Source organism: Eschrichtius robustus, chromosome 12 (genome assembly GCF_028021215.1).
Source record: "Eschrichtius robustus isolate mEscRob2 chromosome 12, mEscRob2.pri, whole genome shotgun sequence".
NCBI lineage: Eukaryota > Metazoa > Chordata > Mammalia > Artiodactyla > Eschrichtiidae > Eschrichtius > Eschrichtius robustus.
Window position 1 is genome coordinate 80201789 of NC_090835.1, and position 25799 is coordinate 80227587.

General features: G+C 39.9%; 1 protein-coding gene across 2 annotated transcripts in view; it reads right to left on the reverse strand.

The window, feature by feature from the left end:
• PTCHD4 (patched domain containing 4) overlaps nt 1-25563 on the reverse strand; it is a 186372-nt gene extending 160809 nt beyond the window's left edge. The window contains exons 1-2 of one of the 2 annotated variants that reach the window (XM_068557938.1): nt 25198-25563; nt 24460-24871 (exon numbers count right to left, since the gene is read on the reverse strand). In XM_068557938.1, the coding sequence (XP_068414039.1) occupies nt 24460-24871; nt 25198-25202 (417 nt within the window). In that variant the 5' untranslated portion in view covers nt 25203-25563. Of the gene's footprint in view, nt 1-24459; nt 24886-25197 lie in introns of those variants that run through there. The other variant, XM_068557937.1, reaches the window with a different exon arrangement.
• Between the last annotated feature and the right edge of the window lie 236 nt (nt 25564-25799).

The following is a 25799-nucleotide window of genomic DNA, read 5'->3' on the forward strand; positions in this document are numbered from 1 at the left end:
ACAGAGGAGACTCTCATTAAAATGTATGCTGAATGAAAAGAGGGCTAAACAAATTCTAAACAAGGTGTGGAATGTCTATATAAAAATGTTCACTGTATCTTTAGTAGTTGTCATGTCTTGGTTTAGCTGTGACCAAGCCAGCCTGACTACTTCACAATTTGTTTGAACCAGACATTCAGAGAAAACAAGAAATTAGAGAGTAAATACTCACATTTATAAATTAAATACTACCAGGGAACAAATAAAGATAAGTTACTTGGGAGGGCAAATCAGAAAATAACTCTAAAACTTGCCATCTCTGTATTAGTTTAATTTCCAAACATCTCATTATTAAGGTCTTTTCATAACCATACTGTTGAGTCATTAATTCACAGATATATACCCATGTTTAAATCTGTTTCTGTCACTCCTTCCTACTAGAGTTGTTCCTTTACAGAAATAAAAGAATTCAAGATGCAAGTAGCTCTGTTGCGAAGGCCCATTCCTACAAAGTGTTTTGAGCGAACACCTCAGTCTCCTTTGAATGGAATTCAGACAGATTTTCAAGTGTCAGTTTTATTCCCAGCACCACGATTTCATTTTCAATTAAGCAAATATACACATAATTGAGAGGATGGGTTGATTCTTTCCTATCTTTTAATATTAGTTATAAACTAGTGTTTTAACTGTGTTAACTCTATCATCTTTAGGGATCCTTATTTTAAACTTCTCCAGCAACTTCTGTTTTCCTTCCATTGTATGCTTCCAAATTTACTGATATTATATTGGAACAGCACTTTCATTTGTGCCTTTTTAAAGGTCCTACACCTTATTTAATAATACATATCCTATCATGCAGCATAACATCTGATTTTTGATACAAGCTGTCAATTTTCAAATGAAATAAAATGCACATGAAATGAGGTTTCCCAAGGAAGACATCTTTGAAACATAATAAAACAAAAGCTTGTTTGAATTAAAGGCTCCTTTTTTGGGTATACGAAAGCAAGCTGTGTAATTAAAAAGCCAGAGTAGCTCAGGTTACACTCCTCACTTCTGAAGAAAACATCATGAAGGAAAAAAGTATGGATGTCCATATACCTCCTCTAATATCACTGCCATAAACTGAATATTGCTTGGGATGTCTTGGATTCAAACTGTCAGAGGCTGAATATTGGGTTGTCTGGCCCATGGGCCCAATCACCAGGATAGTTTTTTCCCTCTCTATTCTTATAAGATGAAGAAAGACTTTAATAAATGAACCCAAAATGAGATTGTATTTGCTAGAATTGTCTCGTTTTGATGACTACAGTGACTTTTCAAAAGAACATAGCTGGCCCTGGCGGGTGAGCAAACAAGCATCTCAGGCTGCCGTGTGGCTGACAGGGTTTTGCTGCTCCGGCCGGGTGTCAGGCCTGTGCCTCTGAGGTGGGAGAGCCAAGTTCAGGACATTGGTCCACCAGAGACCTCCCAGCTCCACGTAATATCAAACAGTGAAAGCTCTCCGAGACATCTCCATCTCAACACTAAGACCAGCTCCACTCAATGACCAGCAAGCTACAGTGCTGGACACCCTATGCCAAACAACTAGCAAGACAGGAACACAACCCCACCGATTAGCAGACAGGCTGCCAAAAATCACAATAAGGTCACAGAAACCCCAAAACACACCACCGGACACGGTCCTGCCCACCAGAAAGACAATATCCAGCCTCAGCCACCAGAACACAGGCACCAGTCCCCTCCACCAGGAAGCCTCCACCACCCACTGAAACAACCTTAACCACTGGGGGCAGACACCAAAAACAACGGGTACTACGAACCTGCAGACTGCGAAAAGGAGACCCGAAACACAGTAAGTTAAGCAAAATGAGAAGACATTCGAGAAACACAGAGCAGATGAAGGTAAAAACCCACCAGACCAAACAAATGAAGAGGAAATAGGCAGTCTACCTGAAAAAGAATTCAGAGTAATGATAGTAAAGATGATCCAAAATCTTGGAAATAGAATGGAGAAAACACAAGAAACGTTTAACAAGGACCTAGAAGAACTAAACAGCAAACAAATAATAATGAACACTACAACAAATAGAAATTTAAAATTCTCTAGAAGGAATCAATAGCAGAATAACTGAAGCAGAAGAACAGATAAGTGACCTAGAAGATAAAATAGTGGAAATAACTCCCAGAGAGCAGAATAAAGAAAAAAGAGTGAAAAGAATTGAGGACAGTCTCAGAGACCTCTGGGAAAACATTAAACAAACCAACATTGGAATTATAGGGGTCCCAGAAGAAGAAGAGAGAAAGAAAGGGACTGAAAAAATATTTGAAGAGACTATAGTTGAAAACTTCCCTAATATGGGAAAGGAAATAGTCAATCAAGTCCAGGAAGCACAGAGAGTCCCATACAGGATAAATCCAAGGAGAAACACGCCAAGGCACATATTAATCAAACTATCAAAAGTTAAATACAAAGAAAAAATATTAAAAGAAGCAAGGGAAAAACAACAAATAACATACAAGGGAATCCCCATAAGGTTAACAGCTCATCTTTCAGCAGAAACTCTGCAAACCAGAAGAGAGTAGCAGGACATATTTAAAGTGATGAAAGAGAAAAACCTACAAGCAAGATTGCTCTACCCAGCAAGGATCTCATTCAGATTCTACGGAGAAATTAAAACCTTTAGAGACAAGCAAAAGCTAAGAGAATTCAGCATCACCAAGCCAGCTCTACAACAAATGCTAAGGAACTTCACTAGGCAGGAAACACAAGAGAAGGAAAATATTTACAATAACAAACCACAACAATTAAGAAAACGGTAATGGGAACATACATATTGATAACTACATTAAATGTAAATGGATTAAAGGTTCCAACCAAAAGACACAGACTGGCTGAATGGATACAAAAACAAGACCCATATATAGCCTGTCTACAAGAGACCCACTTTAGACCTAGGGACACAGACAGACTGAAAGTGAGGGGATGGAAAAAGATATTCCATGCAAATGGAAATCAAAAGAAAGCTAGCGTAGCAATTCTCATATCAGATAAAATAAACTTTAAAACAAAGACTATTACAAGAGACAAAGAAGCACACTACATAATGATCAAGGGATCAATGCAAGAAGATATAACAATTGTAAATATTTATGCATCCAACATAGGAGCACCTCAGTACATAAGGCAAATGCTAACAGCCATAAAAGGGGAAATCAACAGTAACACAATCATAGTAGGGGACTTGAACACCCCACTTTCACCAATGGACAGATCATCCAAAATGAAAAAAAATAAGGAAACACAAGCTTTAAATGATACATTAAACAAGATGGACTTAATTGATATTTATAGGACATTCCATCCAAAAACAACAGAATACGCTTTCTTCTCAAGTGCTCATGGAACATTCTCCAGGATAGATCATATCCTGGGCCACAAATCAAGCCTTGGTAAATTTAAGAAAATTGAAATCGTATCAAGTATCTTTTCCAACCACAACACTATGAGACTAGATATCAATTACAGGAAAAAATCTGTAAAAAATACAAACACATGGAGGCTAAACAATACGCTACTAAATAACCAAGAGATCATTGAAGAAATCAAAGAGGAAATCAAAGAATACCTCGAAACAAATGGCAATGAAAACACGACGACCCAAAACCTGTGGGATGTAGCAAAAGCAGTTCTAAGAGGAAAGTTTATAGTAATACAATCCTACCTCAAGAAACAAGAAACATCTCAAATAAACAACCTAACCTTACACCTAAAGCAATTAGAGAAAGAAGAACAAAAAAACCCTAAGTTAGCAGAAGGAAAGAAATCATAAAGATCAGAGCAGAAATAAATGAAAAAGAAATGAAGGAAACGATAGCAAAGATCAATAAAACTAAAAGCTGGTTCTTTGAGAAGATAAACAAAATTGATAAACCATTAGCCAGACTCATCAAGCAAAAAAGGGAGAAGACTCAAATCAATAGAATTAGAAATGAAAAAGGAGAAGTAACAACTGACACTGCAGAAATACAAAGGATCATGAGATATTACTAAAAGCAACTATATGCCAATAAAATGGACAACCTGAGAGAAATGGACAAATTCTTAGAAAAGCACAACCTTCCGAGACTGGACCAAGAAGAAATAGAAAATATAAACGGATCAATCACAAGCACTGAAATTGAGACTGTGATTAAAAATCTTCCAACAAACAAAAGCCCAGGACCAGACGGCTTCACAGGGGAATTCTACCAAACATTTAGAGAAGACCTAACACCTATCCTTCTCAAACTCTTCCAAAATATGGCAGAGGGAGGAGCACTCCCAAACTCATTCTACGAGGCCACCATCACCCTGATACCAAAACCAGACAAAGATGTCACAAAGAAAGAAAACTACAGGCCAATATCACTGATGAACATAGATGCAAAAATCCTCAACAAAATAGTAGCAAACAGAATCCAACAGCACATTAAAAGGATCATACACCATGATCAAGTGGGGTTAATCGCAGGAATGCAAGGACTCTTCAGGATACGCAAATCAATCATTGTGATAAACCATATTAACAAATATAAGGAGGAAAAAACATATGATCATCTTAATAGATGCAGAAAAAGCTTTTGACAAAATTCAACACCGATTTATGATAAATACCCTCCAGAAAGTAGGGATAGAGGGAATTTATCTCAACATAATAAAGGCTATATATGACAAACCCACAGTCAACATAGTTCTCAGTGGTGAAAAACTGAAACTATTTCCTCTAAATCAGGAACACGACAAGGTTGTCCACTCTCACCACTATTATTCAACATAGCTTCGGAAGTGTTAGCCACAGCAATCAGAGAAGAAAAGGAAATAAAAGGAATCCAAATCGGAAAAGAAGAAGTAAAGCTGTCACTGTTTACAGATGACATGATACCATACATAGAGAATCCTAAAGATGCCACCAGAAAACTACTAGAGCTAATTAATGAATTTGGTAAAGTAGCAGGATACGAAATTAATGCACAGAAACCTCTTGCATTCCTATACACTAATGATTAAAAATCTGAAAGAGAAATTAAGGAAACACTCCCATTTACCATTGCAACAAAAAGAATAAAATACCTAGGAATAAACCTACCTGAGGAGACAAAAGACCTGTATGCAGAAAAGTATAAGACACTGATGAAAGAAATTAAAGATGACACAAACAGATGGAAAGATATACCATGTTCTTGGATTGGAAGAATCAACATTGTGAAAAAGACTATACTACCCAAAGGAATCTACAGATTCAATGCAATCCCTATCAAATCACGAATGACATTTTTTACAGAACTAGAACAGAAAATCTTAAAATTTGTATGGAGACACAAAAGACCCCGAATAGCCAAAGCAGTCTTGAGGGAAAAAAACGGAGCTGGAGGAATCAGACTCCCTGATTTCAGACTATACTCCAAAGCGACAGCAATCAAGAAAATATGGTACTGGCACAAAAACAGAAATATAGATCAATGGAACAGGATAGAAAGCCCAGAGATAAACCCACGCACCTATCGTCAAGTAATCTATGACAAAGGAGGCAAGGACATACAGTGGAGAAAAGACAGTCTCTTAAATAAGTGGTGCTGGGAAAACTGGACAGCTACATGTACAAGAATGAAATTAGAACACTCCCTAACACCATACACAAAAATAAACTCAAAATGGATTAGAGACCTAAATGTAAAGCCAGAGACTATCAAACTCTTAGAGGAAAACAGAGGCAGAACACTCTATGACATAAATCACAGCAAGATCCTTTTTGACCCACCTCCTAGAGAAATGGAAATAAAAACAAAAATAAACAAATGGGACCTAATGAAACTTAAAAGCTTTTGCACAGCAAAGGAAACCATGAACAAGATGAAAAGACAACCCTCAGAATGGGAGAAAATATTTGCAAATGAAGCAACTGACAAAGGATTAATCTCCAAAATTTAGAAGCAGCTCATGCAGCTCAATATCAAAAAAACAAGCAACCCAATCCAAAAATGGGCAGAAGACCTAAACAGACATTTGTCCAGAGAAGATATACAGATTGCCAACAAACACATGAAAGGATCCTCAACATGACTAATCATTAGAGAAATGCAAATCAAAACTACAATGAGGTATCACCTCACACAGGTCAGAATGGCCATCATCAAAAAATCTACAAACAATAGATGCTGGAGAGAGTGTGGAGAAAAGAGAACCCTCTTGCACTTTTGGTGGGAATGTAAACTGATACAGCCACTATGGAGAACAGTATGGAGGTTCCTTAAAAAACTAAAAATAGAACAACCATACGACCCAGCAATCCCACTACTGGGCATATACCCTGAGAAAACCATAATTCAAACAGAGTCATATACCACAATGTTCATTGCAGCTCTATTTACAATAGCCAGGACATGGAAGCAACCTAAGTGTACATCGACAGATGAATGGATAAAGAAGATGTGGCACATATATACAGTGGAGTATTACTCAGCCATAAAAAGAAACGAAATTGAGTTATTTGTAGTGAGGTAGATGGACCTGGAGTCTGTCATACAGAGGGAAGTAAGTTAGAAAGAGAAAAACAAATACTGTATGCTGACACATATATATGGAATCTAAAAAAAAAAAAAAAAAGTTTCCAAAGAACCTGGGGCAGGACAGGAATAAAGACCCAGACCTACTAGAGAATGGACTTGAGGACATGGGGAGGGGGAAGGGTAAGCTGGGACGAAGTGAGAGAGTGTTATGTACGTATATACACTACCTTACGTAAAATAGATAGCTAGTAGGAAGCAGCCACATAGCACACGGAAATCAGCTCGGTGCTTTGTGACCACGTAGAGGGGGGATAGGGAGGGTGGGAGGGAGGGATACACAAGAGGGAGGAGATATGGGAATATATATATATGTATAGCTGATTCACTTTGTTATAAAGCAGAAACTAACACACTATTGTAAAGCAATTATACTCCAATAAAGATGTTAAAAAAATAAATAAATAAAATAAAAAATAATAAAATAAAATAGACCCCCCAAAAAAGAACATAGCTGCTACAAATCACACCTGGCAAGTTTCCTGTTGGGAAATTCAATTTTTGTCTAGCTATGTACCCTGAGAAATGCCCTGGATAAAAACTAAATGATCATTATAAATTTGTGTTGCCTTGGTAATTGCAACAGTTGCATGCACCCTTGCTCTCTTACCTTTGTCTACGTACTCTTAGAGGAGCTAATACAAAACTCTAGAGCCTGACCAATGGAAAAATTTGAAGTTTGGTAGTTTTGATATTTATATCATGTGGGATCAACCACTCAAGCAGCCTAGATTAAAACGAAAGTTTCTGCAATCATTGTGCATTATAAATTCTCATTTGAGTCCCACAGTGAGTAATCTTGGTTGAATTGAGCATACAGGTGTAGAGTAGCACATAGGGACCCTGTCTTGTATGAAGAAGAATATTGTCTCGTTAAGATGTAAAATAAGCATTATGGTTAGAATGTTACCTCTTTCCGGGTACAGAAATAAAAGTTCTAAGATTACTAGTTACCTGAAAAAGCATTAATGAACTGCTGTGGAACACTGTTGTAGGAGGTGTGCGTTCTGGAAGATTTAACACAGCTTCAAAAATAATATGAAAATCCCAGATGAGCTTAGGACAGGTCTAGGACAATTTGGACTAAAATAAGTTACTCAATAAATAGCCAAGTGTGAGAATAGAACCATTAATGAGAAATATTTATCATCAAGGGATTGTTCAAAAGTCACCTATTTTCTGGCAAGTGCTTCGCCATTTCCATCATAACCTTCAGATTTCTGGGGAAAATATTTTTTAGAACGGTCAAAATATTTCACTTGAAAAATGAATTATGTGCGTGAATGACACAGGCATGACAATATATAAAATGTTGAAAGGCTGATTTTACTTAATGGAGTTTCATAAAATTCTCCCAGGGAAACCTATCTTTCCCGTGTTACCAAAATGGGGAAAAATCAAGTCAGCAAATAGCATTCTCTCTCCAGCTTCTCCTAAAGCTGTGGAGGACAGCGTCTGTAATTTAGCAGGCCTTTTCCCTCCTTAGTGCCAAGGACTAGGTTTTGCAGTATTACCTTGAGGATTTAATATCTCAGCGCGGCTGTTTCTGACTCTCCAAAATGAGGAAGATGAATTATTTAACAACCGGGAAGCACCAGCTGTGCTCTCTCCCAAATGTTGAGCTTCTCCCACCAATGGAATTTACAATTGAAATAGGTTTCTAATCTAAAATGGACTACAATTTTGACAAGCAAACAAGCCTGGAGAGTTTCCGCTCAGTGGAGAAGACATATTAGTGAGCATGTCTTCATGGCTTTCACTGGGCATCCAAGAAATTCCCCAGAGATTAGACCCTGGCATCCCACCAAGTGGGCTGAGTACTCCTGACATGGAGGGCACATGCTCCAAGGCCACTGAAGAAGAGGATTTACAACTTGCAATATGAGGGATTTAGGTTAGACAAAGACTACTTTCCTGATGGTCTGTGTTACAGGAGGAGAGCATTCTAGGAGAACTCTTTGCCTCAGTGTTCCAAGAATTAGAGTACTAGTTCTCAATGGGGAGCAATTTTGAACCCCAGGGGACATCTGGCACTGTCTGGAGACATTTGTTTTCGGCTGTCACAACTGGGGAGAAGATGATACTACCAGAGTCTACAAAGGGCAGGGATGTTGCTAAACATCCTGCGATGCATGGAACCGCCCCACGACTAAGAATTATCAGACCCAATGTCAATAGTACCTAGAAAACTTACACATTTTTTCAGTTCTCTTAAATGTTGGCATACTCAGGGGGTCCTATAATTCACTGTTTCAAGAGGGCTTTCTATGACTCTAATTAGCCTATCAGGGCCAGTTCTAGGAAAGAAAATAATTCTCCTCATTTGTTTAATGCAAACAAAAATGCTGACTTACCACCCAAGTGGGCACACTCTAAAGACTCGTTCTTCTTTTGTCTCAAGTGCCTCTTATACTTGCATATATGCTTTATTTCTGCTGGCTAAGTAATCCCACAATTACCTTAACAGTTACTATCACTTGGAGAGAAAGACCTGAGGGTAGGATGATTTGGGGGGGGTCATGGAAAGTTCCACTATCCAACAGTCTTCTGGCCAGGTTTTGTGTTTGATTAATAACCCTCCTGTTTTTTCATTTTGATATTTCTTGGCCCATACCCATAACATTTTCCTGCTTTGTATTCATTTTTTAAGTCTACAGCATTATTGGGATTTTATGTTGACTTCATAACCTTCAGAGTAACTGTTCATGGCAAAACATTTCCCTGTTTATGGAGAGCAGCTCTCCACTGACCTCAATTTTAATGAATATTTAAAAATAAAACATTTGTTATCAATTGAAATAAGAACCCCTGAAAGACTTCTCCCACCAGTATAGAGTATTTGTTTTTATTATAGAGCCCTGGAGGAGGCTGAGTCTGATGTAGCACCAATTCTGGATTATTTGGTGCTCTGAATCATTTTGAACTAACCTTTAAGATTCAAGTACCATGCTGTGCTGCTAATTTTCCATTTACTTGTCCTCCTTCCTCACTAGACTGTATGTTTCTGGAAAAGAGGATCTATAAATGATCTCTGTAACTCCAGTGCCTAGCCCAGTGTCTGAAACAATATAAGCATAGAATACGTCTCTACTGAGAAAAGCTATTCATTGGGATAAGGTAAATATGGAGAGGAGAATATTTGGAGCAGGGAAGATACTTGTGTATCTTTTGAACACAACATAGGTGTTTAAGACTCAGGAGACATCAATTTCCCAAAACTTAAAAGTTTGCTAAAAACAAAAAGGGGATGTAGTTGAGAATGAGGTCTATGTGTAAGAAATTATTCAGCCAAAGAGAAGTACAAGAGAATGTAATAACCATTTTCAAGGTCACAGGTAGAAGATGGTTCAAAGATGATAGTAAAGACCAGGTTTCTTCTTTACTGAAGTAAGAACAAATAGAAATAAATGTTTTAAATAGATATGAGAAATAATTTTCTTCTGGAGAGACATTAAATAGTGAGTAGTTTATTGAAGCAATTTATATATAACAGGGCTTTCCGAAACATGTAGATTAGATAACCTTCCCAAATCTCTTTCAACAAAGGCTTGTAAAAAAATATATATGCACAGGGGGATTCCCTGGTGGTGCAGTGTTTAAGAATTCGCCTGCCAGTGCAGGGGGCACGGGTTCGAGCCCTGGTCCGGGAAGATCCCACATGCCGCGGAGCAACTAAGCCCGTGCACCACAGCTACTGAGCCTGCGCTCTAGAGCCCGTGAGCCACAACTACTGAGCCTGCGCGCCACAACTACTGAAGCCCACGAGCCTAGAGCCCGTGCTCCGCAACAAGAGAAGCCACCGCAACGGGAAGCCCACGCAACACAACGAAGAGTAGCCCCCGCTCGCCGCAACTAGAAAAAGCCCGCGCGCAGCAACAAAGACCCAACGTAGCCAAAAATAAATAAATAAATAAATAAAATTAAAAAAAATATATATATATGCACATAATATGATGATTATGTCAAACTCCTTTAAGGCATGTCACAATTACTTAATCCTTTTTTTAGAACAGTAAATAAAAGAAAGGTCAATTCCCTATTTTATATGGTTCTGCAAAATGTGAGTATGGATTCAACTCTGTAAAATGCTTTTACTTTTTGCTAAAGATAAAATATTTAATATAAAGGTGATAGTGGGGTACCAAATGTTTGGCTTTCTTTTTGTAATGTATAATTTCCCGTTACTGGTGGCCACTGGTGCACACCATTCATATTGACTAGGAAAACATCCTTTCACCTCACTGTATCAAGTGATTTGTAACTGCCATTTAAAAATAATAAGAGAGGGAGTATAAGATTTGCGAACCCACTGGGATGCTAATGGAAAGCTTTCTACTGACCCAAGAAGGGCACTAGATTGTTATGGCTCCTATATAGTTGGAACCACTTTAAATATTCATTGCACTTTAATGAACATACTTTTCCTTTAATTAGACCTTGTGTTAATACTGTTTTAATATGAATGGACTTGCCACACTGATCTGGGGACTCCAGGATCCGTTTGTGAATGAGTTAGAATGTCTCAAGCTTGTTAAAACTAGAGGTAGTTAGCCTTCCCAGAACTCATTTATGTAGAAAAGTATAATATTATTTTCACTGATGAAAAGATAGAAGGCATGGGATTTGGCTGAAGATTAAGTAAATTTTGGCTAAGCTAAGACTGGGAGTATTTTGAAATTCTTTAATATGATGTTTTTAAAACTCAATATGGGACAATTAAAAAGCCAAATAGTCAATTCACTTGATCCTTCATTCATTCAACACATATTTCTTTATCTCCTACTACGTGCTTATCGAAGGAATGGGCTAACAATGAACAGTATTAATGAATGGTTACAAAGTGGTAAACACTGACCATCTCAGGATACGAAGGAATTTAGGTTATCTTGATGGAAATCAAGGAGCTAATAACAACTTAATAAGAATTGAAAGTCTATTTCAAGTCCTAGTATTATACATCTTTGAGCTATCAAGATTTATTACCTTTGGCCCTATCACCATAATAATAAATATTTACCATGTACCTACAGGTTTTCTTATTAATCTCCTGGCAGAAATGTATTAAGAAACAATGCCTTTTAAAGTGTCAAGGGACATATTTTCCCAGTGACTGGCAATCCAGGACATCTTTGGAGCAGAGCAAATTGATTAAGACATCATATTTCTGGCCAATCAATATCAGATTAGGGAATTACAGGAGAGAATGAAGTTGTTTATTTTAGCTACAGAGCTCCTATGGAGGCAACTTACCTGGCAGGGAAATGGTACTGCGATTGCTTACGTCAGGGCAAATGCTCTCTTTCTGAGACCCCAGACTAAGCCTTGAAGTGGAGGTTCAAAGGAAGTGGTATTATTCCCTTGTCCTCTCATCCTATGAATCCGCAAAGGAGCTCGGTAGGATGGGGGATCTTTTTCTGGTCTAAGGTCCCTCAGTGTTTCTCAATCTGGTTATTCACTGGAATCATACAAAGAGCTTAAGAAAATACCAATTCTCAGGTCCTTTCTCCAGAGCTTCTGATTCAGTTGGTCTGGGGAGGGACCAGGCATCATATAATTGGAAAGTTCCTGAAGTGTTCCTTTTGAGAATCATGGAACTATACCAGGTGAAAAGCAGTAAAAATTACTTTGTAATAGGATAAGCCACAAGGTACCCTTAGAAGCTTACTCTTGGATGTGGTCCTTAACAAAGCAATTTACAGCATTTTGGAGTTGATCTATAAATAAATCAGGTCCTTCTAATTTCTATCCAAGGTTTTTCTTGGGACACCTGCTCCCCTGGAACTTGTTGACCTATATTTGTATCTTGCTTTCATAAGTTCATATACTTATGAAAATGACATTTTAAATCACATAAGAAAATGCTCTTTTCCTTCAGCTTCTGTTGACAAGCCAGAATATTTTCCATTTGTCTGTTAAGGACTGTGGAAATCAGCTCCAAAAACACTGTCCTAGATATACTCTCAAGATAACAATAAATGAACAATTAAGTAAATTATGCCACAGTCACTTGCCAGACTTCTGAGCTACCAAAAAACAATTATTTAAGTTCTTATAAAAAAATGAAAATAAATCGGATCAAAAAAGACATGCACTCTATATAACAACTGTGTACTTTATAGTTAAAGACTGGAAATAAATTGTTTATAGAATTGGTGAGTGGGATTGTGAGTGATTTTTCACTTGGTGTTGTTATGATGTTGGATTTAGATAAAAAATTGTTACAATTTATTAAGAAACCACTAAGTGCCTGAAAGTTTTAAAATCTGTAGAGTGGATATTAATAATACTTTTAATGTAACATAAAAGATATTAATAATGCTTTTTTTTTTTAACACAGAAAAACTGAGGGGCAAAGATGTTAAATAACATGTCTAAGGCCATACATCTAATAAATTTTAAAATTAGATTCAAACATAGATTTGTTCATTTCCTTTTCACTACCCTCTTCATCATTATTTTATAATTTTAAAAGAGGGGCTCAATCAATAAGAGACTCCCCTATCTCAACCCATTAAAAACTAGGACCTACCTCAGTGAAAAACATCTGTTGCTTTAGGCTAAATGGGCCGCACTGTCAATGCTTATAACTTTAACATCATCAATAACTTCAGGGTTCAGAGCTGAGGCAAAGAAGGGAAGTAAAAATCTTATGTCAATTTAGTTATCAATTACCAAAACATTCTTCTATCAGGAAGAAGACTAGTAGGATAACATCAGTTTATAAACAACTTTTTGGGATAAATTAACTAAAAATATAAGTGAACATTGTTTAGCAAGAGACACACTGCTAAGATGCGATTAGTTAATAAAAATGTCTAAAAGCCTAGAAAGGATCCAATTCCTTAAAAATAATCCCCAAGGTAACAATGGTTGAAAAGAATGTACTGATAATAAAAGTCAAGCAGCTAGTACCAGTTTTGTGTGCTATTCCCTTAGAGAGATATGCTCAACTACGAAAAGGGGTCATTAAACTAGTGCAGCCCTTGAGCTTCTCACTCCCCGCTGGGAGCTTAGCAGGGTGCCTGTCTCCTGGGGCACTTTGTGGTGACCCACTGGCCCTGACCTCATGCTCCATTACTCAGGCTTTGCCTCACCCACCCCAGGAATTTGCCCTAGAGAAATCATTCCCCAAATTGCATTGTGCAGGAAGACCTGGATCCTGGGGAAGGAGAAATGACAAGCTAGACTTTTCTCACATTTCTTTTAAACTAGAAATGTGAACAGGAGAAAAAAAAAGAGCATGTGTACATATATGCATGTACAAGTTATATAAATTTACAAAAAAATACTGATTAAAATATACACAGGCATGGTGATTCCTCAGTTTACAAATAAAAGGTGCCTTGCAGGTAAATTACAAACCAGAAAGGTTTTCAATGTAGTGATGGGTGACTGGTTACCAATATTTAGAATTATTTTTGAGGGTAATTTTAGCAGTTCTGTTCAAGTGTTCTGTTAAAAGACTGCTATTTTTCTGAGTGGAACATATGTCAGGAGAGCAGGATAAAAGCCTAATAAAAACATATCTATTATTTTTTAAAAAGCTTTATAATCTTGAAGGAAAATAAGATGGGTTCTAAATAGCCCATATACTTATTATGCTGTTGCACAAACGTTTAAGAGCGTGCTTCATCTTTGATTTTAATGCCACATTTCATACATGGAAAGGGTAACCAATCCTGTCTACGGGTTTAGCTTTTGGCTTGCTAATATTCTCATCCTACAAATTTTCACTAATCTGCCACATCATCTATTTCCTCCCTCCCTCCCTTCCCTCCTTCCTTCCTGAAGTAGGACTTCTGTTCTTCTTCACTTCTTTAGCCAATTCCCTTTGTTTTAAGAAATTAATTTCTCTCTACCATGACATGAATAGAAATGATAAAATCTTTTACTTTACGTTTCATGACCTCTAGTATTTTTGCTTATGATGCTCTGAGTCCTACTACATTTAGCATGGGTAGCTAAATATATATCCCTCTCTCCAATCTAATGATTCTAAAACTTGAGTAACTGATGGACACTTTTTTTCGTAAAGTAAAAAATTTCTTCTCAAACTATAGTATTGACCTAAATTATTTTACTTATGATAAACTGCTGTTTTAATATAGATATGGTTCTGGCTAATGTGGTCAGTTTCTCTTTTTTTTCTTTTTTAAATTTTTAAAAATTGAGATTAGAATTGACTTATCACATTGTATTAGTTTTAGGTGTACAACATAAGGATTTGATATATATGTATACTGCAAATGATTACCGTGATAAGTTTAATTAACATCCCTCTTTTAGCAACCTTCAAATATACAATACAGCATTGTTAACTATAGTCATTATGCTGTACATTGTATCCCCAGGACTTATCTTACAACTTACTTTCTTTAATTACATTTCTATTTACGTATAAATATTTTTCATAGATAAAATATAAAACAAAAGAATCTTCTAAATGAAACATTTATCCAGTGCAGTCTTTCATTTCACTAGCAAATAAACACTTGGAACTACTAAAACAATTAATGTAACTTAGGTTTCCTAAGGCCAGAGTATCCATAGGAGGTCATATCAAGAGGAACTTAAATTTCATTTGCTGGAATCCCCACTTGAATAAGACAGAAATTCTGGCCTCCGAAAACTTTTACCCATGCATTTCCTGGAGTCTTTAGAATGTCTTTATTATTTCCCAAATTGGCCTTTACGGCCTGCCTCTTTGGCCCCCTGGCTGATGGCCACTCTTGTGCGTTAGAACTGGTGCTGGTCCCCTGACATTCTGAAGTCTGTTCTTGGGTCTTCGGATGTGATTCTTTGAATTCCCATCATGCTACGTTGCCAGATAAAATACAGGATGCCCAGTTAAATCTGAATTTCAGATAAGCAAAGAATGCAATATTTAGAACATACTTATACTAAAAAAAATTTTTTTTTGTTTACCCAAAATTCAAATTTAACCGGGTGTCCTGTATTTTTATTTGCTAAATCTGGTAATCCTACCAGGTGTTCGAGCTGTCTCTCTGCAGGCTTTCCCGAGCTGAAGTCACATGTGTGCTGTGTGTAGGTGGGGGAAAGAATCTCTCTCTCTCTCTTCCTCTTCTGGTGGCCCTTTGTTTCCTAAGCCCAAATGCAATCCTTCTTGTGGCACTTGTATCTCAGGACCACTCATAGAAACAGCTTTCAGTGTCTTTCCGTGGCCATCTTTCTTTAGGGTTTAGGCACAGCCTTGGAACAGCAGGCTGGCTGGGACGGACTTTTTTCCTGTCCCCTTGCAATTTCCCCCAAGGGCTTGTACCACAACCTCCCCTGTACTGGCTGGCTCCACACAGTCAAATCAATGTATGTAGTGAAAGCTACCAGCCCTACTAGGTTCATTAGGCACATACAGTTATATTTTAGCAAAGACTTGTTAAAAGTCTATAATACAAGTTAGACTGTGATTAAGGGAACTGCCTCTTCAAAGTACCTCTAAAGTGTATAAAAGTGCTTTCTACCTTCGGAAGCACTTAGAGAAGCTCCATGGAAAAAGCAACTTTTAAGAGATGTGAACTTGACAGTGTGAAAGAAATTCCAAGCAAAAGGAACAGTATGAATGAAGGTAAGAAAACAGGAAGGTTCAGGGTGGGTTTGCTTCGGTTTGGTTGCAGCATAAGATGTACTGCAATCTGAAACTTCAAGTAAAGTTGGAGCCCTGATCAAGAAAAGTTCTCAATGGCTATGGTCAGGAGTTGATCATTTGGGAAACTCTAGCAGGATCTGGTCAGAGGAAAATGTAATCAAGAGATGCAGATGATCCTGTTATACAGGCTAGGTTCCAAGTGTGAGAAATTATGTGAGAAAGATTAGATTATTGCCTAGATAAAATAGGTAAGAGGTAATGAAAGCCCAGACAGACAGTGAGAAAGAAACGAAAAAAATTTGAAAAGGAGACCCTGGTCTTCAACCTTGATAATCCATTATAATCATCAGAGGAGATTTAAAAACTTTCAGTGTCCATGCCACCTCCTGACTGAGTCAGAATCTCTGGAGATGAGATCCACACGTCAGTATTTTTAAAGCTCCTCTCATGATTCCTACACTCAGCCAAGACTGAACACCTCTACTGCAGAACAGAGGTCCTCATACATCTGCAGGAGTCAGAAGCACCTGGAGGGCTTGTGGGACCTAACCCCTAGTTTCAGTAGATCTGGATTGAGGTCCAAGAATGTGCATTTCTAGCAAGTTCCTAGGCAGTGGGGATGCTCTTGGTGTAAGAGCCACTGTGGCATAGAATGAATTAGCCCTTACTGTTTACATGTCTCGGCTGGGTAGGGGTGGTGGGAAAAGAAGAGTTAATCATAGGTGACTGAGATTCTGAGCCCGAGTTAATGACAGAACAGAGATGCCATTCAAAGAGTTACAGACCTGGAAGAAAATTGGTGTTTGGCTTGAATGAGAATATTGAGAGAACACACCATGAAAAAAAGACTTTCATGGGAATAATTATAAATATGGGAGTAGTAAGGGGAGTGAACCAGTAAGAGGCAGAGAACCATCAGAGATGTAAGACGAGAATCAGAATGTCACAGGAGCCCAGAGGGGAGAAAGAGGTCAAGGCTAGCTCTATTGAAAATGACAAAAATATACAAACTCTAAGATATTTCCAGACCCAGTGAACACTGAAACCAAGGTCCCACAGTCTCCTTAACTGTTCTTTACTGTCCTTAGCAAAGACTGGTCACATTCAGAATGATGATCCTGGAGGCAGCGCAAGCTCTTTGGTGCAAAAGTCAGAAGGATCTACACCCCTCATATTCTACTTCCTCAGGAAATAGCAATGACTACCATAGGATAGAAAGATTTTCAGCTTTGAGGTCTGAAACAAAAAGGGCTTTTCATCTAATCAAGTGTTCACAAGAAAATCAATTAACCGATTTTAGACAAGGGCAGAATATCACTGCTCAAAGAGTTAAACCGCCAGCACTTGTTAAGAATTTACAAAGAACCAGGTGCTGTTCTCAGTGCTTTAAGGACCAGAGGCATCAGCATCACCTGGGAGCTTGCTAGAAACGAAGAATCCCACTCCATCCCAGACCTAGTGAATCAGAATCTGCATTTCTATCAAGCTCCCCAGTTGACAATTAGAATTTGAGAAGCCCTGCTTTAAGTATCATAAACTCATTTAACCCATATAATGATGGGAAGTCAAGGCTATGATTGAAGGAACTGAGTTACAAAGAAGTTAAAACATCTGTACAAAGTCATAGAGCTAATGGAACAGAGGAAAGATGTAAAACTAGACCATCTAGCTCCATAGATCCTAATCAAAATTGTGTTATACCAACTCTCAAGAAATTCTCAACACAGCCCTTAGCACCTTCACCATTACATTTTACTTCCATCCACAGTGGCTTTCGTTTAGTGTTATCTAAGGTACCACGTCCTCCCCTTCATACTCTTGCTTCTACCATCTAACCCCACCATCTAACCCAGATCTTAGCTCACAGTTACTTCCTCAAGGAAGTCATTTCTAAGAGCCCAAGACTTGGTCTACTACTCTTACAGCACCAGGCAATTTTCCTCTAGGATAATCTGTAATAATAAATTTATTTGATTTTTGTCTTTTTTACTAGACTCAAGCTCCTGGAGGGTCACGCACCACATCTGTTTTGTTCCTCACTCAATCTGCAGCGTCCAACACAGGGCCTGACACAGAGCAGACACTTAGAGTACGTTACGTTAGTTAGTGTATATGAATGACTTTTGAGTCTACTGTACATCTTACCCACGTTAGTATGACCCGCAGTGACAATCAGAACTGCACATTCTCTCTCTCCACGTAATTAAGAGACCTGGTGAGGTGACAGAACATACCTGAATGTTCAAAGGGCAGAAAGAACTTTGAGGCCGAGCCCTGAATGTCCAGGCAAGCCTCCATCTACCTTGAACACCTGGAGCTGCTTTCAGACCCTCCTAAAGCTATAAGAACCCTTGAAACACGTTTCTGTCTTCCAGAACCTGAGCCATCCTCTGCCTTCAGCCTTTGAGACAGCAGAGGGAAGTAAGAGTGGCACAGATGAAGCCTCTCCTTGTAGGGAGGGCAGCTCTGAAGGGAAAACATCGGCTGTTCCAACACAAATCCCGTAACTAAACAGACCCATTCATTTTAAGTGCTGCTCATCAGGTACCTTTCAGAGGCCCTGAATCCCCTGAATTACAGAGAATGAGCCTTGATTTCAATGAATGGCTGTGCCATAATAATCCTGTCCGAGAAAGGCATGGATTGCAAAGCCACTTTAAAAATACACTCCACTCTAATTTTATGTTTCATTTTCCCCAAATACCCTTGTGCCTATGTATAGTTCCTATACCTTGTGTTCTCATATAATATTAAGACGATTAGGCTAATGAGGGCTTAATGTTGCTACTATTGTAAAATAACTGCAAAGGGGCTTGAGAAAAAACGTTGCTGATTTTTTTTCTTAAAGAGATGGTTAGATTTAATTTCAACATTTTTGGAAATTATTGAACGACAGTAATCAGCTTTAAGCTCAACCAGGTGACAGGCCCAACTACAGATGATAAGGATGAACATTTCCTTAATGTCACAGAAGAATCCTAGAGCTTGAAGCCCATACTGGAGATGGGACTTATCCGATGTCACACAGCTGGTCTTTACAGAACTGGGGTCAGAACTCAGGTCTCCCGAATATTTCTCAATTTAGTCTGCATTGTATTATCCCATGCTATCTCATCAATTCTTTTTTCCTGATGCCAATTTAAGACAGAAGTACTCAAGCCTGCCTGGCACATAAGCCCCTGGCTCAGAACCATGGGTCACCTGACAGGCTTCCCACACTCAGTTGATCCTGGAGTCTCACCTTAATTTGTTCTGAGTTGATGTGAAATAATATTAAAGGTGAAATCATGTGCCAGTGAGGAATTTATTAAACTCTTTGTGGCAAGTTCCACGATAGTCAGATGGTAGGAGTCTGCCCAAACTGGAAGCTTTACTCCCTTGCGGGTGAATAAGGGAAGTGAAGCTTCACTGCACCTTCATCTGGGCTGGTCTCCTGAGTGAGCAAGGGGACTGGTGTAAAAGAGCAGCAGTGGTTTCAGCAGGGATTTGAGATGGCTTGGGAATTACGGCCCTAGTTCTTCCTTAACACAAAGGGCTGTTGTCACAGAGAATAGTGCAGGATGTACAGGGACCTGATATAGTACCGTGGTTAAGAATATGAACTTCAGTGCCAGACAGACCTGGATTTAAATCCCACTTCCAACATGTACTACCTTGGGGACCTCTTAGAAGCCACTTGACCTCGTGGTCTTTAGGTTTAGGTTCCCAACTTACAGAAGGGGAATAAAAATATTCTTCCCGATTCATAAGCTTGTAAAAATGACATGCTGTGTATAAAACACCACATCGGTTAGGACACAAACTGAACATTCAATAAGGTAGCAATTTTTTTCCCTTATTAAGAGAGAGAATCAGGAGTGTAAACTTTAATCTAAATATAAGAGAAGACCCTGACACAGCTGTCTTTTGAGGTTTTAGAATGAATTAGGGAAAGAAGTCTGTGGAATAACTTTTCCTGGAAATCTCTGAAAGTAATGCTGGTCTTTACTTTGCATGTTGGCTTAAGTTGCTCTCCCATTGAGATTGGAACTAATTAATGGCAACAGCCTCGAAATTAGGAAGATGTACTCAAAATGTGCCCAAAGAAACACTCTTTTAAGAAGCAGGAAAATCTATCTTTGTTCCTCTTCTTAAATGTGGTACGTTGCAGCACATACACTTGACTTAAACATCTGTTTAGAGGTGTGTATTAATGGAATTTAATGGGGAGGACAGGCTGCAGGGGAAGCAAATATGCTTCATTTGTTTCTCACCATTTGCCATGGACCACATTTCTCTGCTTCTTCTTTACTTGGCCTTTTTCAGTGGTAAAAATTAAGAACTAGGGACATATGGAAATTGTTACTTTCTTGGAACTAGCAGATGGAAACGTGAGGTTATCATGGCCTACCTAAGAAGCAGGGAAATATTGCCTGTAACCACTTGAGCCCCCTGAGTTATAATGACAATATTTCTTGGAGTCCAGAGCAATCCTTGCTTAAGGGTTTTGAGTGCCTGTCTCATTTTAATCAAGAGACTGGTTCCAACAATATGTTATGTGTTTAATTTCAAAATTCAGTCTGGCTGCATTGTATTGACTTATACAATATGTATGTTTAAATAAGTAGAAAAAATGGTCCCCGAATTACCAGGGTCAAAAAATTTATAGAAATCTGGAGAGTGTAGAGAATACCTTTAAAGTAAAAGCACATCATAGAATTTGAAAAGTGATGATAACTTTGCAATGTTACAGTACAAATGAACAAGTTAATCAACAGACCGGTCAGTGATGTAAATACTGTCTGCATAAAACTGGGTTGGGGTCGGGGGTTGTGAATAGTACAGAAGGAATGTAAGACTTGACCTCTGTGCTTACTCAGGGATATAATAACGTAAAGATTAAAATGACAGGCACAATTGTAGAGTTCATATTATATAGGTGTAGGAATTTCAGATTCTGGTGTCTTTTCTACGCAGCTTTTGAAAATGTGTGTATGTCTCATTTCTTCTGTAGTATTCTAAGCTGACTGCTCCTTTTTTCGTATCAGCTTTATCTGAGCCTCTCTTTGGAATTCCATACCAGCAACTTTTTGTGTCCCTGCTTGTCGGGATCACCTTGTCAAGATAATCATGTTTATCAGAAGTCTAAACCTTTCTGTGCTCAGAACTACTTGGGTGTCTTAATAATATTTGGAAGATGCCCTTCCAATTGTCATAACTAAGATTTCTGGCCGCTCCTTTCTGTCAATCAGTGTCTATACATCTTCAGACTACCTCCAGGCTCTGACCTACTGCTTCTTTTATGTCAAGAGATTGCCAATTCCTACTCACACTGTCCAGCCCCTGCCATTTATTTTGCATTTTTCCTTAACTATTGATTCTCTGCCCACGAACAGCATTATCTAGCACTAAAATTTTCCACAGTGGCCTGAGTTGGGAAGATCGGTGACCCAAGTATGACAGAGGAAAGCAACATTAATTAGAGGGCCAAAAACTGTGTATATAAAAATTTCTCTCAAATCTCATACAACAGAAGTTCTCAAACTTTATTGTGGGTCAGCATTCTAGGGACACTCTTTGAGTATCACTGTCACACATGAATTAAAATCATTTCCAGATCACATATGATCAAAACAAAAGCCCATCTCACTTTGCTCTGTGCCAGGGAGTTCTTCACCTGAAAGGCCTTGCAGACTCTTTGATAGGATTCTAGGTATCCCTGGAATTCCACCAATTATATTTTATACTACATTAGCATGTGTGATATTATATCTGGATGCTTGAGAGGGACCATTACTCTCAGAAGATTACCAAATAATTCATTTACCCAAAAATAGCTTAAGGACCCCACTGACAGCATGCAAAGAGAGTCAAGCCAATGCATTTGAGGAGACATTGATATTAGAATGTAGCAGAAGAAGAGCTTTACAGATTAGAGAGCCAGTGTATATATAATTCTCCTGTTCTTGTTATGGTTAGTAGAATAATTCCACTAGTACTACATGGCCCTTTGTAATCAATTACTCCATTCTTTGATTATCCACTGACTCCGATCAATATGCAGATCAACCAACCAATCAGCCAGAAAGTTTAGACAGAGCACCTATTATAGGCCTAGCCTAGTGGACCCAAAGATTGCAGAGTCCCTGCTTGCAGGTAACTCAGGGTGAGGACCCTGACTTCTACGATTAAGCCCCATTAGGGTAAGAACCTTGCTTCTCTTGCTCCAGACTGTCTGTGCCTAGAATAGCACCCAGTAAAATCACAGGAACACAACCAATCATTATTAAAGGAGTGAATTAGAGACCTCAGGGGTTTGTATTGTAAATGTCATAATGATATTGCCGGATAAACAAAATGCCCACAGTGGTTGACTGGACAAAGCCCTTACCCCTGGAGAGTACTGCTGACTCAAGGAAATAAGGGACTTAACTAAGACTGCATATTAATAAACTGCAAACTTGCTTCAATAGGGAAAACAAACTGAAGTTTAAATATGTCACAGTTTCAAAATCTTTCTTTACACCAGATGTTAGCACAGGACTCAGTTAAAAGACTGTAGGCGAAGAAGATCACCTTTTCACTGCATCCTTTTCTTGAGCAAGCAATAATGTTGATGGCAAAGGATTCAGGAAACGGAATGCATGCAACCCAACCACATACATTCATCATGCTCCTTTCAATAAGTGTGAGGTAGGCAAGCCCTTACCTAGATTTCAAGCTGATGAATCATCTGTCTAGTTCCACTAAACCCCAAGGGACTGCTCCTCTGAACAAGGGGCTGAAACCCTGTCAGCCTCTGGATACATTTAAACAAGGACAGTATGTTAAAAGGAAGCAGGTTATGGGATTTCCTGAGGAATCCTTAGTTTCTTAGTGCATTAAATCCTCCTTCAATTCAGGAAAAACAGCCTTTTTATCTCAAAAATCCTGAGAAACGTATTTTTAAAATTGTGTACAGACGCTGTATCAAATAAATAAATAGAAATACTAGTAATTTTCTATGTTTGGCCACCCATTCATTGAAACTGGGGTCCCTCCTATTCCATGATCTCCCCAGAAGCACACACACACCCTCATACACATTAGAAGAAAGAAAATTCCTTCTTCTTGGGAAACACCTGTCTCGGGAATTCTTGGCTGTGCAGCCTCTGAGCATGCACAGGGTCGAGCATACAAATGGTGCAGTGACTCTTTTGGAAGTCACATTTGTCCCTGAAACTTCAGTCACCTGGAGACTGTATGCCCTCATTGCCTGCAGCAGCTCAAACCTGACAGTGTGGAATGAATTTAGAAATCTCATCTGAGCAGCAAAATCTGAATTGAGAGTTTAAACAGTAACATCTATATAATGCCAAAATTATCATTCATGGCACCTTTTGCTGACTGTGGATTTTTTTCTTTTGCTATTGGGCTGTTATAATAATCTTGCTCTGGTTTGGATCGTGTGTGTGTGTGAGTGTGTGAGTGTGTGTGTGTGTGAAAGGAAGATAACAGGACTCAGTTAACTAGTACATCAGTTAGCCGCACATTTCTATTTTCACACATAGAAAATTTCTGCTGCTTTTGCTGTGAGAACACACATACACATAATTCCTGGAATCCTTACCCCATTCATACCCACTGTTTTCAGACACACACTCACAGGGCAGTGAAGCACAAACTCCCTACATGTCAAAATCAAGCCAGGCTGAAGATGTAAATAGGTGGATATGGCACCAGGTGGATGTGTAATCAGTAATAAGAAATACATCGAGCCCCATAATGAAAAGAAATCCCCCAAATTGTTCAGGATTCCCCCTCCCCCTTCCATTCACTGATTTATTAACCCTGAACAAAGATGTAATTGCAGGGTCTCAGAAACAACTTTTTTTTTTTTTTTCACTTTTGGCATTTGTTTCGTTTGGCTTTGAATTTCTTAGTATCTAGTCATGCCATTTATTGCCTGTTTTCTTCACTCAGTTGCCCATCGTTTCTCCCCCCCCCCAACCCCCAAAATGAAAGAAGCATCAGCTTCTGAGTCTTAAGGATGAGACCTCTGCATTTTCTTTGCTTGTTTAGGGCAAGAAATGAAGTGCTGCCTCTTTAACTGGCAGAAGCATGCAGGAGAAGCATACCTTTAATTTAGTGTTGGGATACCTCACTTGCACCCTGGCTGTTGTCTTATTGGAGACGGCAGCCTGCCTGAGATCCTCTAGCACTGAAATAATATCATCCAGCACGCATTTCTTATCCTGATTTCTCAACACACACAGATGGGAAAAAGTATAATTATAGCCCTTGTGGTTCACCTTCATTTCCAGCACGGCTCGGTGGGTCTGCAGGATCCCCTCAGCCTGGAGCAAAATATTGTCCCCGGGTGGGGAGAGGAGGATCACCCTGCCATACCTCCCGGGGGTGTGTAAGTCCGAATAGAGCTGGCTTTTGGACTGGTCCAGGGGGAAAAGGCTGCTGGCCAGGCTGCGCTCGATCTTGGCCAGGCTGTGGCTGGGAGCGACCAGGCGCTCCAGGTCGCCCTCGGGCTGGAAGCGGTTGAGCGCGCTGAGGCCGAAGGTGATGGTCAGGACTGCGGGCACGGTGAGGAAAAAGACCGGGTGCCGGCTCACGCACAAGCCCAGCCTGTGGCAGAACGACTGGAGCCCTCTGCGAAGCACCTGCCGCAGCATCCTCCACCAAATCCAGCTCGCAGGCGCTCCCGGCCGTCTTAAAAAGCACATGTGACATGTGTAAGCGCCGGGCTACCCCCCCCCCGTGTCCCCCGTCCCACCCGCTCCGGGTCTGCCCCTCGCCCCACCGCCGCCGCCGCCTTCCCGCCCCCTCCGCGCTCACCCCTCACCACTCCACCCGGTCTTTCCCCGGCCCCACCTCCATGCGCTCCTACTACTCTTTCAAACACTGCAGCAAGTTGCAGCAGGGCGGGCAGGTACCCACCGCGCGCGCGGGGGCGGGCGGCGGGCGCTGCGGGGGCCCTCTGGCCCACCCCTCCCCGGCCTCCCCACACCCCGGCCGCCTCCCGCGCCCCCTCTCACCGCATGAGCGGCGATCCCGCGGTCTAGCCCTTCATCCCGGTGCTGCAGTCCCACGGCCTCCCTCGCTGGAGGTGGTTCCGTGCGGAGCGTCCCACAGATGTGGATTTCCTCTCCGTCCTGGTGGGGTTCGGCGCCTAACTGGAACCATGTGGCTCGGTGTTGTAAGAAGCAGACATGTGCCCCACGAGGTGGGGCGGGAGGAGGGAGAAGAGAAGGGAGGGAGCGGGGGACGCAGGGGGGGCGGCAGCTAAGCTTTTCGTTTTTTAGGAGGCTGACAGTTATTTTTAGAGTTTTGTTTTCCCTCTTCGCTCCCCGCTGGAGTGAACGGAAGAGGAGATGGTGAAGGCGCCGCTGGCCCATTGGAGCGGTGGCGATTAGAGCCTAAGAAGGGGGTTGGGGGGGGGGGGTGGCGTGGAGGGAGGGACTCGAGGGCTTTTGGCAGAGGCAGCCTTTTCGCCTTTCCGGATTCCCTGTGCTCTCTGATTCAGCTTGTCGGCCCAAGAAAAGGAGCAGAGAGGATGATGCTGCATTTTTAACACACCACAAAGCTTGCAAAGGATTTCCTTGCAGCGCCTTCCACGCTGTCATTCCCCAGACTGGAC